Source organism: Patagioenas fasciata, chromosome 16, assembly GCF_037038585.1.
Source record: "Patagioenas fasciata isolate bPatFas1 chromosome 16, bPatFas1.hap1, whole genome shotgun sequence".
NCBI classification, from domain to species: Eukaryota; Metazoa; Chordata; class Aves; order Columbiformes; family Columbidae; genus Patagioenas; species Patagioenas fasciata.
Window position 1 is genome coordinate 5,556,191 of NC_092535.1, and position 15,884 is coordinate 5,572,074.

A 15,884-nucleotide genomic window follows, 5' to 3' on the forward strand; every position below is an offset into this window, starting at 1 on the left:
AAACACAGTGTCGGCACCCAACAGAACTCCCTCGTCGCTGGGGCAGAGGGACAGGGGAGCAGGAAGGGAGACCTGGGGCTGTGCTGGGATGTGGGACTCCCCAGGGCCGTGCTGGACATGGGGCTCTCTGGGGCAGTAACTGGGACATTCTGCTGGGCTGGGACACCCAAGGGATGGATGGAGGAAGGGAGGGAGGGATGGATGGATGGATGGATGGATGGATGGATGGATGGACGGAGGGATGGAGGGGTGGGCAGGCAGGGTTGCTCACAGGCAGCGTGGCTGGAGGGCTGAGGCCCTCAGAGGAACCACAAGGGGCAGGGGATCCCTGGGCTGCTCAGGACGCTGCCTGCATTCAGCCCCCACAGCCTCTGCCCTGGGGTCACTGTCCTGGTGTGACGGCTCAGTACAACATGGCACACATGGCCAGGGCAGGGGACACCCCTGGCCGCACAGCAGCTTCGATCTGGGTTGCCATATGAGCACCATTCTGCTGCTGATTCCTTTGGGAAGCCAAAGGCTTCTCCTTGCTGTAAGTGGGGCAGGGGCAGGAGCAGGGGCAGGGCAGGGCAGGCTGGCAAGGGTTGCACCTCTCTGCACCTTGGCCAGCCCAGCTGGTGCAACTCCAGACCCAGGGGGTCGCGAGGGCCCCACTGGCTCCATCACTCACACAGGAGCAGCAGAGGAAGACCATGCAGAAGGACTCCATGATGCCGGCGATCCCCACCACCCAGGTGAGGCGCAGGAAGAGGATGACCCCAAAGATGTTCTGGAGGCAAGGCAGGTAGACGCCCATGAAGGTGCCCATCCGCGGGGCCTGCAAGGGAGCAGATGGTCAGCAGGGCTCACAGGCCCAGCTGGCAGAGGACAAGGGGTCCTGTTCCTGCAGTGCAGCCAGAGACCCCAGGTGACACTGCCCCTGACAGGGTCCAAGGTACCTGGATGTCCCCAGGGCAGCCTGTGGCCACGTCCCTTCCATGTCTCGTACCTGCACTGGCTTCTTCTTCCCCCCGTCATTGTTCTCAGCCTCCTCGTGCTCCCGGCTGCCCTGTGGCAGGTTGGTGTAGTTGGCCAGCCCACTCAGCAGGGATGAGACCATGGGGCTTGTGTCCATCTCCTCCTGCGGAGAGCAGAGCCCCAAGCAATGAGGACAGTCCGTCGGGACCCCGGCCAGCCCTGGGACATGGTGACTTTGCCAGTTGCCACCCCACTGCCTGCCCTGCTGGGCACAGCTGTGGCAGCGGGGAGACCCTGGTCCGTGGGTCCAGGGTGTCATGGTGCCCAGGGCGCGGGTCAGGGTGTGGTCGGCCAGCTGACCAGCTTGGCCCCCTCCCAGGGACCCTCCCTGCCTGGCCGCCCACGCGCCCTACCTCGAAGAGGGCCATGTTCTTGCCATCGTACTCTTTGCCCTTCTCCAGGTCCGTGCTATTGATGAAGGGGCTGCTCTCCTTAGGGTTGCCATCACCTGCAGAGATGCCACCAGGTCAGCCAGGCAGCCCCAGCCCATGCCAGGAGAGCATCTGCCCTGCAGGGCTGCAGCTGAGGGGTCACAGCTGCATCCCAGCTCTCACAGGAGGGCTGCCATGGCCTTGGGCATTGTGCTCACACCTGATCCCAGGACAGGTGATGGCAGCCCCTGTGTCCCAGCTGCCAGCATCACCTCTCGTGTAAGGCATGGACAGGGGCTGCCTGTCCCCAGGAGCCACGTGCCACCCTGGCACGTGCACCCGCCGGAGCGCATCCGCGCAGTGAGGTGAGCAGTGTGGATCCAGGGGGAATCCTCCCGGCAGGACGACTGGCAGCAATAACTCACAGCACAGGGCGGGTGAGGGGGAAGGATCTGGCCAGCTGCTCAGTGCAGGACGGTCCCGGCACGGTGCCTGGGAACATGGGCAAGCAGCTGGATGTCTGGTCCTGCTCCCCGGCATGCACCACAGGAGCAGGGGCTGTGGCCTTGCTGGCTGTGCCACAAGGCGTGGAGGTGTCCGGCGGTGCTGCCAGCTGAGGCAGGTGCTGCTGCTCTGCTGGGGCAGAGAAGCCACCTGCAGCGACACAGAGCCTGCAATGCTGCTGGGACAGGGCCGCGGCTGCTCGCTGCATTAACGACATCGTGCAGAAGAAACCTGGAGTCGGCTTAATAGCAAGGAAAACAGCCGAGCTGCAGAGCAGCAGAAATAAATCAGGCTGGAAATGGAGCAGCAGTGAAGATAGTGCCACGGGACTGGCACAGCCCTGAGCGGAGGCCCAGAAGGCACAGAGGCAGGGGCTGCAGAGGGCCAGGGAGCCAAAGGACAAGGTGCTGGGCAAAGCGACAGCCCCCACAGCACAGGGAAACCTGAGCAGGCAGGCCAGGTGCCCAGCCCTAGGCGGGACGAGAGGGGCTTCCCATGCACCCATGCCCAACACCATGGCCCTGCAGCCAGGGCAGCTGCACAGCCTGTGGCAGCAGCACTGTCAAGCAGGTTGCCTGCATGGACAGGCTTGTGGACCTGCTCCGCACCCTGGGCCCAGGGCAAGAGCTGTCCCCTCTGCCAGCCTTGAGTACAGAACTTGGGAGTGCCCATGGGCACAGGGACAGCACAGGGGCCACCTGTGGGCCAGGGCAACACGGCCACCTACGCACTGTGTCTGTCCTGGGACAGACCCCAGCCACTGTTTGGAGCAGCCTGGTCTTTTGAAGACCGCCTGCCTCCTGCCAGTTGACTCATATTTGGCATCCTGGGAGCCGGTTTGCCCGTGTGTGGTGGTGATTCACCATCTGCAATTTCCCCAGCGGACATGGTGCTCCTGGCTGACTGGGAGGTGTAGCCCCAAGCACCACAGGTGACACGGACCCACAAGGTAACCCCGCACCTCCCATTGGTCTCCCGCCTCCTCTGGTGCAGGGCAGTGGGGTGGCAGTGTCCCTGACGGCTCAGGTAAACTGCAGGGCAGAGCCCACAGGCTCCCGTGCAGGAATGGCCTTGGCGGCACCCTGGTCTGCAGGTCTGGCCAGACTCACTCCAGGGCCCCCTTGGGCACACACCCGGTGCCACATGTTGCACCACTGGCAGGTGTTCAGCCCCATGTCCCTCACTGAAGGGTGCATGGGGGGTTCTCAGTCCCAACCCAATGTGTTCCTTTCTCCAGTTTTGTCTAAAGCGATGCTCCCAGTGCTCGTTAGGTAACAGCAGTGGCACAGGTTGTCCACTGCCTGCTCACCGTGGCTCTCGCCCACCCCCACACTGGCTCCAGGGACTGTGTGCATGTGAGATGTCCACTATGAAAATGAGGATGCCCCGCAAGCTGATGGCAGGGCTGGTCCCCAGCACAGGGGTAAGAGGGCACAGGACCAGGGGAGGCCAGAGCCCATCCCACCCACTGGGACCGAGCAGGACTGGGCGGCACCTTGGGGGCTGTGTTCGCAGCCTGGCGATGCCCGGAGACCCCACAGGGAGAGCGGAGCCCACAAGGGCCTCGCCTCACCGCCTGGTACCCGGCCGACGACATCACCGTGCTGGTTTCCATGGCAACGCCGAGCCACGGCCGCCTCGGCTCCCGCTCTTATGTAACGGCGCAGGCGACCGGACGACGGCCCCGCGCGGATCCGCGCCCCGGCCCCGGCCCCAGCCCGCCCGACCCCGCGGGTCGGCACTGCCCGGCTCCGCACGGCAGACACCGGCAGCACCCGGCGTGCCGGCCGGCACCACAACAGCACCCAAACCTCGCCGCCTCTCCATCCCCCGCCGGCACCGCCCGTCCCCGGGACCGCAGGGACCTTGCGCGGGCACCGCTCGGGCCGGCCCGGGGCACGGTAGCCCCTCGCCGGTGGTGCCGTCGGCAGGATCGACACCAGGAGAGGCCCCGGACTGGCGAGAGGTGGGGACAGGGGGACCCCCGGCCACCCGCCCCGCCCCTGGTCCCGCAGGCTGGAAGGAGTTAAGTGCCAGGGCCGCGGGGTCCCAGGTGACGATGCGCTCCCCGCTCCATTTTGCCGCAGAGGGGCTGGTGCAGCATCTCCCCGGTAGCTGCCACAGGATTTGTGTGTCTGTGAAGGCAGAGGCAGCCAGGGCCACCGCAGCTCGCCCCGGGCAGGGTTCGCCCCGTCCCCACCCGCCACTGCCACGGCCGGTCCCTGCCCAGCCTTGGGGACCCGCGGGACACTGCCAGCTCCCCCTGAGACTCCCCAGCGCCCGCCGGGTCTGCAGTTGCCCCGCTCCCTCCACACAGTCAGGGGACGGGTGGCAGCGGGGCAGGAGCGCAGGACGGGACGGGGCAGCCCGACGCGAGAGAGGTGGCGTGAGCGGAGCCGAGCCGAGCCGTGCCAGGCTTCGATCCGGGCGCACAGCCGCCCCCCTCCCCAGGGATCACTCAACATGAATCGGCCTTTTAATTTGCCGCGGCGGCTGGAAGGGCTAGCGGCGGGATTGCTGGCAGGAACCCGCAGCCCAGCTGTGGGCATCGCTCAGCCCCGCTCACGGCAGGGTTACCGCTAGCCCTGCCTGCCCGGGGCATCCCAAAGCCGTCCTCGCTGCCCGCCCCGGCAGCCCGGGGACCCCAAAGCCGAGGGACCGTCCCTGCCCCCCCGGGAGCTCGCTCACCCCAACAGGGCAGCGCTCGGGCTGCAGCACCCGCCACACTGTGATCTCCTACTGGCTTTTTACTCAGCCCTAAATTGGGTTGGGAAGCGTCATGTCCCTTCTCCCAAATCCTCCCTAATCGTTTTACATGGCGCAGGGGACCGAGCACCGGCTGGGGTAACCCAGGCAGCCAAACCCTACAGGCTAATTAACCAGAGCTGATGCCGGGGCTGCTGCCTGCTTCCTCCCGGCCGCGGCCAGCCTGTCCCCTCCACGGCACACCGGCAGGGCCGGATTCCTCTCAGCCGCCGCGCACGGCGAGCCCTGGCCAGGGACATCGGGCTCTGGGGCTGTGGTGCCGGCTGGGGGGAGTACCGGGCGAGAGGGGACAGGCGAGGGCAGTCCCAGTCCCACACCCGCCCTGTGCCTCCGTTGTGCTCCTGCAGAGCCCCAGGGCCTGCGGGCACAGGGGTGTCCTGGCACAGGGGTGCTGAGAGATCAGGGACCCCCTGTACAGGCCTGGCCACTGGCCCCTCCTGCACCGGCCCCTCCACACCCCAGGGGGAGCAGCAGTGTGGTGGCTGCTCATGGTGCCCGGGGACGCCCTGGGACACTCCTGGAGGTGCACAGGGCACCTTGAATTCGCCAGAATGCTTGACAGCACTGGCTGGCGAGCAGCCTCCTCCTGCTCCCTGGGGCTCTGCCTGCGGCAGCAAGGAGCACCCCAGGGTGACCCCAGCAGCCCAGCGAGCACACGGGTGAGCACGTGGCCCTGGCTGATGTTCCCAGCTTCTGCTGTTTTGCAGGAGCTGCAGGCCAGGGAAGCCATGGTGCTGTTTTGTCACCCCCAGCCACCAAAAGGACTTGGCTGCACATCCACTGGCCTGGCTCTGGGTTGCTGGTCTGGCGGTGCCTAAGGCAGATGAGGATGGCTAAGGGGCTCTTATGGTGGCTGGCACCTCTGCTCCCACCCAGGCTTCCTTCTCCCCTGAGTAAGGGTGTCTGCCAGCTGCCCCTGGTAGGGTAACCCACAAAGAGACCACAGAGCACCAGCAGTCCCTGCAGAGGCAGGGACCACCGGTGGTCAGAGCAGCACTGGCTCATGCTGGCAGCGCATGCAGCAGTGCCAGCTCCTGACTGCAGCGCAGTGGTGGGGTGGGATGGGGTGGGGATGGGGGGGATGCTCCCCCTGCCCCAGGGCTGTGCTTTGCCCCTCTAGCCGGTGGGCACAGCGAGTGGCCTTTTGCACTGGATTCTTTCACTGCCTGACCCAAATGGGAGCAACTGCTACTTCAGACCTATCCTCTTCCTTCCTAAACCTGGGATTATCCTCCCTTTGATCAGCCGGCCCTGCAGGCACAGGATTTCCAGCACAGGCGCTTTGGCTGGCTGCGTTTAAACAGCTTCCCAGATTCCCCAACAGCCCGAACTCTGCCTTGGAAATGGCCATGAACACAAGCTCCAGCAAAGCCTCCCGACCCCAGGTTTGTGCTCTTTGGGCAGCCCAGTGTCCCCAGGCTGGAGCACCAGCATGGCAGCCTGCAGTGGGGCTGCAACCGACCTTACACCTCCAAACAGAGCGATGTAAGCTGCCAGCCTGGACAGTGTGGGCAGCAGCACTGCCTGCTCCCCACCACCTCCCCAGAGGGTCTGCCACCAGCCCAAACCTCGCCAGGCTGCCAGGACTTGGAGCCCTTCCAGCCCTTGTCATGGAACTCTCACAGGCTGTCCAGAGCAGGTCCTGGGTGGGGACACTGCTTGGCCTTTCTGACAGATATAGCCTAAGTGGCACCGGGGCTTCAGTAGCTTCGCTGGGCTCTTCAAGTTGCCAGCCGGCCAGTGTGGAGCAGCCAGGATGCACGCGGCTGATCCTCGCTGGTATGCAACAGCTCTGCCACCCCCTGGGGTGTCCATGGTCCCTCAGACAATCCTATGCAGGGCACTCAGTGAGACCCTTGGCAGGGGAGGCAATCGACCCCCCTGCAGCAGTTGTCCTTGGCATGTGTGCGCGGGCTCTGCCATGCCCCTCCCTGCACATGCTACCCTGCTCTCCCAAGCCCCCAAGGGCCTCCGCCACCTCCAGCCCCACAGGGCGCCATCTCACCTGGCCCCAACTAGGGGACAGTCTGCCTGATCCATCCCTAGTGGCACCGTGTCCAGCCCTCCTGCTAGACCCCAGCAAGGCAGAAACGCCTGCTGCTGTGCCACTGGCACTGCTGCGATGGAAATGCAGCGAGTGGGATGGATCCTGGTACTGCAGAGGGCAAGGGGAGGGTAACATCCCAGGGAAGGGCACAACCAGAGGCCAGCTTGGCTCCCTCCAGCCCAGCAAGGTGCCCCCAGAAGACTCCTGCCAGCCCTGACCTTGAGTAGCACCATGAATAAACAAGCAAATAAACAGGCTCAGGTCCACGGAGCAGAGGGAACACCAAAAGCCTCTTGGTGGCTGTGCCCAGAGCCTCAATGCAGACAGCTGGGGACTTCTGCAGTGACTGCCAGAGCCAGTTGTCCCCTCGCAGCCCTCCTGGCTGGGGCTTTCAACCGATTTTGCAAGGGGACCTGGCAAGAGAATCTGGCGAGTGGCTGCAGGGGGTCACAGAGGCACTGTAGGTGCCCTCGGGCATATCGCTGCATTTCCCTGGCTCTGACCCATCCCTGTGCCCGACAGAAGCACCTGCAGGAGAGGCTGCTGCGCTGCTCTGGGTGCCCGTGTGTCTGGGGCGGGACGTGACCCCGCAGGGGCCCCAGGACCCTCCCCAGCAGCTCGGCTGTTGGCGGGTGCCCCGGGGAGAGCTCAGCCTAAAGTACCAGCAGTTGGGCGGCTGCTGTCAGGGCCTGGCGGCCCCATAACCCGCGGGGTTGCAGCCCCGGCCCGTCGCCCGCTGTTCGCAGCGGCCCTGCCCGCCTGCACTGCGCCGGGGCTGCAGCGGACCCGGCCAGGGTGGGCAGGAAACAGCCCAGCTCTGGCTGGCAGCGCACGGTACAAGCGGGGCTGAGCGGAGCGGTCCCGGGCCGAGCGGCTCTGCCGGCCCCGGAGCAGGGCCCGGCCGGCCGCTTCAGCACCGGGGACAGCGACGACGGCCCTGGAGGGGGTGGTGGATACGGGGGCGCGACGAGGGAGGGGCGGCTGCCGGGGAAGGGGGGTGGCAGCGCGGAGGAATGGGGAGGCGGCTGTCGGGATGGGGGAGCCGGTAGGGAGGGATGGGGGGGCGGCAGCCGGAGATGGGGGGGTTGCAGCAGGGAGGGCTGGGGGGGTGGCAGCGGGGATGGGGGAGGCGCTAAGAAGGAATGGGGAGGAGGTGGTCGCGGGGGGGGGTGGCGGCAGCCGGGCGCGGGGTCCCCTCCGGGGGTCCCGGGCTGGCGGGAGCGGGCCGGTGCAGTGGCCGCCGGGGACCGCCCGGGAGAGGGTGGGTGCCGGCGCCCGGCGCGATCGCCCAGGGGGCAGCCCGCAGCCCCCGTCCGGGAGGAGGCTCCCCGGCAAGCCCCGGGTACGGCTCGGCCCTGCCGCGGCCGCTGCTCCAGCCGCTCCGCCGTTCCCCAGGGCTGCCGCAGCGCCAGGAGCGGGGCCGGAGCTGCGTGGAGGCGCCCGCCGCGGGGAGCCGCAGCCGCGGGTCGGCAGCGGGAGCGAGCAGCCCCGCACCGCCCGCCGCAGCCCCGCGGGGCCGCGGACCAAGAGCCGCCGTCGCGGGCGGCGGCGGTGCTGCCCGCCTCCTCCGCGGTGGGGTCCGGCGGCCGCGGCACCCCCAGCCTCCGCAGCCCCCGGCTCCGCGCCGCCTCTGCCACCCGCTCGGCGCCGAGCCCCGACCCCCAGTCCGGCGGGAGCGGTAGCCACAGGCTCTCCCTGTCCCGGTCCCCGATTCCTCACCTTGGCTAGCGCCGCCGTCGCCGTCCTCGCAGTCGGCCAGGTTGTTCAGCATGGCGCCGGCTGCCCGCGGCCGCACGCTGCTGCCCGGGAGCTGCGAGCACCGCGCTCCGCAGCCAGCCGCGTCCCCGCGCCGCCCCCCGCCGCCGCTGGGAGGGGGCTGCAGTGCGGAGGCGCCCGGGCTCTCGGCTCAGTGCTGCCGGCGGAGCCCAGCCCGGCCGCTCACTTCATCACGTATGCAGGAGGCATTGCCCCCGCCGCTGTGGGGAGGGGAGCAGCGGCGGGGGGAGGGCGCGAAGCGGAGCGCACGCCGCCTCCCGGCGGAGTCAGGCGGGGGGAGGAACTAGGGCACGGCAGCGCTGCGGGCCCGGCTGGCGCGGTCGGGACGGCCCCGCACCGGGCCCCGCACCGACCCCACACCCCGCCGCCAGCCCCGCACCGGCCACCGGCGAACCCCAGGACCGAGCACCCGGTTCGAGGTGTGCAGTGGGGCAGACCCAGCGCCTGTGGGCCTCACGCATCCCCAAGGGACGCTAAGGCCTGGGGTCAGGGCAACCCGGGCAGTCGCAGCTCCGACCTGGGTAGTGCCAGCCATACCGAGGATCCCTCTGCAGGCAGCAGGGCCCCGGCCAGGGGCGAAGACCCCCTGCCCCAGCAGCAGGACTGGCCTGCAGCCACCATCATCCAAGCCCACCCTGCAGAGAAGAGGGGTGGCCAGACCACCCGGCAGCAGGGCCAGCAGTCCGGCAGAAGCTGCAGCAGCCCTGCAGAGTGGGAAACGCTGCCCACAGATGGGAGTGGGCTCAGCCTGATCCCCCCGGGGTCTCCAGGGGCCAGGGCTCACTACACACCCAGAAACACCCTGGCACAGCTTCCCCTCAGACCTGCAGCCTGGCAGGTTCAGGGCTGACCCTGGAGAAGGGCTGCGAAGGGGCCAACCCCCGTGGGCCCCACTGCCTCCCGTAGAGCCACCTGTCCTCGCAGTTCATCCCCCAGCAGGGCTGCAAGATTCAGGGCCACCCTCAGGCTGGGGGCTGCTGACAGGACCTTGCACTGACCCCGGGACCGCTTGCAGATCCTCTTCTCTCAAACACTTAATCCAGGAGGAGCCCAGAGCCAGAGCTGACTGCAGCTGCCGGCATCTCCTCCAGAGCCGGCTGAGATCATGACAGCCCGCTGGCGTTAGTTACTTCTTGACGGCTATAATTAATTGTTTACTTTCTCCTGGTACGGGGCCAGCTGCTCTGCAGCGCAGAGGCTCCCTGGCCCTCACCTTGTGGGGCAGGAGGGCTCGGACCCCTCGCAGCAGCCTCACTGACAGCCCCAGCCCTGCCCTGCCCACTGCAGCCAGGACCTCTGGGTCTGGTATGCCCCAGGAGCTGCACCAGCACAGCCCCAGCTCCGTGGCAAACCATGCAGGACGGCCGGCAGGATAGCCAGCACGGACGGAGCGCTGCCACCCCTCCCCTCACTCGGTCTGTGGGTCCCTGTCCCTGTCCAGGACTTTGTGCACCGGCCATGGGGGCGGGCTGCCCCTGCCCTGCCGCAGCAGCAGCGTCCTCTCAGCCCCGCATCCCTCAGCCTTGAGCAGGAGCCAGTGCTGGAGCAAGGGGCTGGCCTGCTCCCAAGGGACGCGACTGCCCCCCCCCCCCCACTCCCTCCCCCAGCTGCCTGCACAGACAGGGCTGCAGGCAGGATGCAGTGGGCAGAGCTGCCCTGCCTGGCAGGTCCTCGGGGGTCTGCAGAGCCCACCCCTGCACAGGGGCCACGGCTGGGCAGAGGGGCTGCGGGCCGGGGGCTGCGCGGGGGCCAGCCCGCCACAGCGAGTGCCGAGAGGGTGGTTTTGCGCAGGAGACCACAGCGCGTGGGCACGGCACAAGAGGGATTTTCCTGCTAAAACAGATGGGGGGAGGGAGCACGTGAAAGACCACTAATCCCCTAATCCCTGGATTATGGCTCCATTTCAGGGACTGGGATTTGCCAGCAGCACAGGGGGGTTACGCTATCAACAACATTTGCTTAGCCCATGCACACCAGCATCAGGGGGGCATATTGGGGTGTCCCTGGGGCAGAGCCAGACCGAGGGGTCTCACCCCCCGCCCAGCACAGCAATGGCCTAACCCTGGCCTGTGAGTGTGGACACCTTGGGACTGGGGTACATGGCCCCAGTCCACCAGGAGCAAAGAGGCTTGGCATGGCTTGGGCAGTGCCCATGCCTGGGGGCTGCAGGCAGCCCCCACACCAGACCCTTCTCCAGGAAAAGAGGTCTGGCATGGGGGGCTGCAGGGAGCTTGAGGGCATGGGCAGAGGAACCAGGGATGGAAGGAGGCAGGTGGCTTTCCCTGGGCATGACAGGGAAGATCAGCTGCAAGTGGCCCTGGAGCCCGGGCACAGGCAGGATGCTGGCATGGGGCCAGGCACGGCATCAGTGCCCCACTTAACTGCAAGAGGCTGCCCAGGAATGACGAGGGAGAGCTGCGCAGCTCCTCCGCCAGGCCGAAGGGTTGGCACAGCACAGCTGGACAACCCCTCACAACACCTCTGCACTCCCCCCTGGGATGGAGACTGCTGAGCTGTGTGACACCTCCAAGAGCCAGAGCCATTCCTGTACACACACCACCCCTGCAAACCTCTCTGTATCACTGCAGACCCCACAGAGCTCCCTGAACATGTTCCACTCTCCCTTGCACCCACCATGTCATGCAGAGCCCAGGTGTGGGGAACTGTCCCTGCAGCCCTTCCTGGGGAAGGTGTCCTGGTAGCCGGCTGCAAGCCCTGTCCTGTACTGTCAGCTGCAGCAGTCACACCTCCCATGAGCAAGGCACGTACGGAGGTGCTGGGAAACCTCCTGAGGGCACAGAGCGGGCGGCCAGGCAGTAGCCAGCCTGGGAGGCCGGGGCAGCCGTGCTGCAGAGATGCCAGTCAGCACACAGCGATCCCTGGGCACCGTCAGCAGCCTTCCCAATCCCCCACCCTGCCGGGATGGGACACCCTGTGGTCCCAGCTCTGCAGGGTGCTCCTGGCAGCACCAGGGGATTGAGAACATGAGGCCAGGCAGCCCCCGGGAGAAAGAAAAGTTGGGGCGGGAGACACCCCAGGAGGGCATGAAGGGAGGGAGGAAGCCCGGAGGCACAGCAGGGTGTGGAGAGCAGCAACGCATACATGCAACCAGGGGCCATGCAGATGATTTGCATCACAGTGTGCCCTGCACCACTCTGTCCTGCCAGCCCAGGGGCACGTCCTGCAGCAGCTTGGTGGGATGAAGGGGTCTTGCTTGTCCCTGTCCAGACAAGTCAGAGCCCTGCCACCAGCACGAGGGCAAAAACAGAGCCTCGAGGTGACATGAGTGCCAGCTGAGACCTGCCACCAGCTTCAGCTGTGGGATAGGATGCGGAGGGAGGGACAGTGCCCCATGTATCTGTGGGCGGAGCCATGGGCAGCTGGGAGCTGGTGCAGCTGCCCAAGGCCAAGAGCAGAAGGGCAGCAGTGGGGCAGGGCAGGGGGCTGTGGGGCAGGGCAGGGGGCCATGAGCTCCTATGTCACAAAATCCCTGCACCACACGCAGCGGGCGAGGTGTCCCCGGCTGCCCTATCCAGATGTTTTGCCAGCCGTGGGGCTGTGGCAGTGAGTGGCTGGGCAGCCTGGCCCAGGAATCAGCCACAGGAGTGAGTCCCTCCCGCTGGGCCTCACTCCCAGGCAGTGCAGCCAAGGAGCCCACAGGCAGCCCCATGCTGGCTGGAGAGCCCTGGGGACGCCAGGCTGCCGCAGCTGAGGGCTGCAGGGCACGGTGCCGGCTGCAGAGCAGCTGCACAGCCATTGCTGGCTGCTCCTGACAGGGCTGGGCGCAGCAGCGCAGCTGGCTGAGTCTCTGAGGTGCCCGGCATCCCACACAGCACCACTTGCCCAGCCCGCATCTCCAGCCCCCAGCACTCCATGGTGGAGCACCCTACGGTGGGTTCAGTGACACAGACAGTTCTTGGGAAGACACCGCAGGCAGCAGTGGGGGCTTGGGTGGCCTCATTTTCCCCAGGAGCAGTCCCACAACCCCTGTGCCACATGGCCCCTCCACAGTGCAGCCCATTGGTGCTTTTAATTACACCTCCCAAGAGCAGCCTGTCTCCCATAAACCTGCCTTGTGTGGCTCCAGGCTGGGAGAGCCAGGGGACTGGGGGAGCTGGGGGACCCCTGCAGTGCCAGCCATAGGCAGAGAAGGCTGGGCCCCCCTACCATGTAGCCCCCTCAGAGCCTGCCTCTCACATGCACCCCCATGCCTGGTGCCTTGAGTGGGGGCTGCAGGGGTCCTGCCCTGGCACCTTGTGGGGGATCCTGCCCCACCCTTGCCCCCCATCCTCCCAGGGCACAGCCACACAGCCAAGACCCAGCCACAACCCAAGCCCACCCTTCTCAGGTGCCCACCCTGCCCGGGGCTGGCCCCCAGCACAGCTGCCCCACACAGCCCTGCCCACCCCACACAGCCCTGCTACAGCCCCACGGCTTCGCCCACCCCTGGCAGGTCTGGGCGAGCAGCTGAACCCCCCAAGCATCAGGAGCCGCTGGCAGGGATGACACCGGGCCCGGTTTCCATGGCAACGAGAGAGGCTCCTTAACCAGTTGGTTGCCATGGCTACTGCCGCCGAGCCCGGCTGCCTCGGGACACGGAATAGCTCCGCTCCAGGGATACCCCGGTGGCCCCCAACTCAGGGCCGCTGCCCGACGGCCAGCGTCCCGGGGCGGCGGGGAAGCTCCAGGGCCAGCGTCCCGGCGGGACCCAGCCCCGCACAGATAAGTCCCGGGGAAGGTCCACCCGAGTCCCCACGCCACGGGTTCTTGGAGAGACCCCCACGCGGGGCGGCTGCAGCCGCCGGGTCCTGCGAACGGCTGCGGGGCCGAGGGACCCGGCGGGCGGGGCCGGGCGGGGCACACCCACCCGGCAGCGGCCGTCACGGCAGCGCCCCCTGGCGGTAGCGGAGCCCGGCACTGCCCCGGCCGACCCCGCACAGCCCCCGCACAGCCCCCGCGGCTGCACTGGCCCGACCCCCCGGCCCTGGCCGAGCTGCAGCAGCAACGTGCGCCCGGCCCTAGGAAGTCCCTTCCCGCGGCCGCCCCGGCAGCCTCAGGTTGGCCCAGCCCGGGTCCACAGGGGCTGAAACCCCTTCGCAGTGCCGACTGCGTGGGGCGGCCTGTTGGCAAAGGCAACCGGGAGAGGCGGCTGCAAAGCGGCTCCACGGTCCCGCCACGGCGCAAGGAGTGCGGCACCGACCCGCCGGGCAGGCTGCCCCCGTACAGGGCCAGCTGGGAGCAAGGTCCCACGGGTGCCGGGTGATCCCGCAGCTCCAGCATTTGTGCCTGGTCCCCACGCTGCCACGGCACGGTGCAGCACAGCCGGCTGCAGCCCCCACCTGCTCCAGCCCCGGGGACCTGGTCCACGGTCCCTGTGTCTCTGTCATTGCAGCCCCACTGCCAGCCCCATGCGCGACACTAAGAAGGGCCAAGCAGCACCCACCTTGGATCTGGTCCCTCTCTGGTGCAGCACAGGCAGCTCTGCCGTCTGTAGCCTCACACCAATCCTGCGGGCACCCAGTCCCACAGCACCCCCCTCCATCCATACCCCAGGAGGCTGCATTTGCAGCCCTGGGGCCACGGTGCAAAGTGGGACGTGAATTGGGGCAGCCCGGGGTCTCTCCTCCATGTCCTCCGTGCTGCCCTGGCTCCTCAGCACGCACACTGCCATGGCTGTGGCTGACCCACGGGGCAGGGTCCATCCTGGGGCGCCTGCCGGTAGGGCTGAGCCACTGACTGTCCTCTGCAAGGGCCAAGGTCACAGCTCAGCTGAGGAGGGACATCGTTCCTGCACCTCCCCTGACGCAGCCCCTGTGCCATGCCCACCCCAGCTCCCCCCTGGCCAGGCCTGCTCCTTGCCCAGCCTACCTGGGCCCCCACTAGTAGATCAGCTGCCGAGCAGATAAGCCGATCCTGGAGGGCCACAGGCCCCGGCCCTGGCTCCAGCTCAGCACCAGCTGCTCTGCCCCCAGAGGAGCCCATGGTCCCAGCCTAGCCACCCTGGGATGCCGTGGCGTGACAAGCACACCTGCTCGCCACCAGGTCCAGCCCCTCACCACCTGGCCATAGCCATAATACTGCGGACCAGAACCCACTCGCCAGGGCAGAGCCTGGCTGGGCCATTGTGGTGTCCATCCAGCTGCTCACTGCCTCCCACCAGTGCCCTTTGCCGAGGGCGCAAGGTCACAGCTCCACGCAGCATGGTGCTGCCATCAGCTGGGTTTCTGGGATCGATACGGCTCCGGTGACAGCACAGCCTTGCTGCCACGTCCCCCAAGCACTGTGAGGCGACAGCCTGCCGGCCCCAGCGCCGAAGCACACTGCAGCCCAGTGGGCCACCACCACCACCACGGGCTGGCGCAGCCTGCCCCCTCGCGCCTTGGAACCTGCAGCCCACCCTCCGTCACAGCTCCCCAGGGAGCAGCATGTAGCCTCACAACCCACAGCTGTCCCCCCGTGTCAGCCGCAATCCCAGCTCCGTCCCGCTGCCAGTCCTGCGGGAGCAGGGCCTTGTTCCAGAAGATGATGGGGATGGCGATGGGGCAGAAGAGCTCCCTAGGGGGTGGGGGCAGCCCCTGGGGAGAGTCCAGGGATGAGGGGTCCTGCCCAGACAGCTGAGATCCACTCCCCCCTCTGCACCCCCCATGTCCCAAGCCCCGCAGCCCCACGCCAGCTCAACTCCAGGGGTCCCTGCAGCCTCTGAGGTGCCCAGCTGACTTACAGCCGTCCTGAAGCCACTCTGCACACCCCCACGGTGCCCCGACGGCCCTGCCCTGCTCCGCAGCCCTGTAACGGCCCCTGCCCTGGGAATCCTGCCCCACCGACCCTGCCCTGCCCCGTGGACCCTCTTCACAGACCCTGTCCTGCCCACAGACCCTGATCCGCCGGCTCTGCCCCACAACCCTCCCCCGGACCCTGCCCACGGACCTTGCCCCAGAGACCCTGCCCCACGCACCCCCCCCGGCCGTGCCCGGGTGCTCACCTCTGCCGTCGCGGCCAGGCAGGCGGTCGCTCCCCGCGGCGCGGTGGGGCCCGCGGGCGGGCGCGGGGCCGTGGCGGGGCAGCGCGGTGACGGTGAACCGCCGGCTCATGGCCCCGCCGCCTCCACAAGTGGCTCCGGGCCCCGGCGGCCGCCGAGCGCGGCCCCGCCGGGCGCTGACCGGGGTCCTAGTGCCCGCGGCACCGCCCGCCGCGCCGCCCCCGCGGCTGCAGGGCTGGCACGGCTGGGCCCGACTCGGGTCGGCTGGGCTCGGGTCGGGTCGGGTCGGGTCGACGGGACGAACCGCGAGTCTCTCTGCCCGCCCGGCCCCGCAGCCGCCGTCGCACGGAGGGTGCTGGGACCGGACCCCGCGGGACAGGACGGGACCGCACTCTGCTCCCGCCCTGCGCGGAGCTGCGACTGC

The 15,884-nt window shown here is 68.0% G+C and overlaps 1 protein-coding gene across 5 annotated transcripts in view; it reads right to left on the reverse strand.

The window, feature by feature from the left end:
• The window catches only part of SLC12A5 (solute carrier family 12 member 5), a 31,768-nt gene extending 16,156 nt beyond the window's left edge, over positions 1-15,612 (reverse strand). For 2 of the 5 annotated variants that reach the window (XM_065849983.2, XM_065849982.2), the window contains exons 1-4: positions 13,925-14,210; positions 1,371-1,465; positions 989-1,120; positions 671-817 (exon numbers count right to left, since the gene is read on the reverse strand). In XM_065849983.2, the coding sequence (XP_065706055.1) occupies positions 671-817; positions 989-1,120; positions 1,371-1,465; positions 13,925-14,183 (633 nt within the window). In that variant the 5' untranslated portion in view covers positions 14,184-14,210. Of the gene's footprint in view, positions 1-670; positions 818-988; positions 1,121-1,370; positions 1,466-1,608; positions 2,468-8,424; positions 8,644-13,924; positions 14,211-15,463 lie in introns of those variants that run through there. The other 3 variants (XM_065849984.2, XM_065849985.2, XM_071815691.1) reach the window with 3 other exon arrangements.
• Positions 15,613-15,884: the final 272 nt, after the last annotated feature.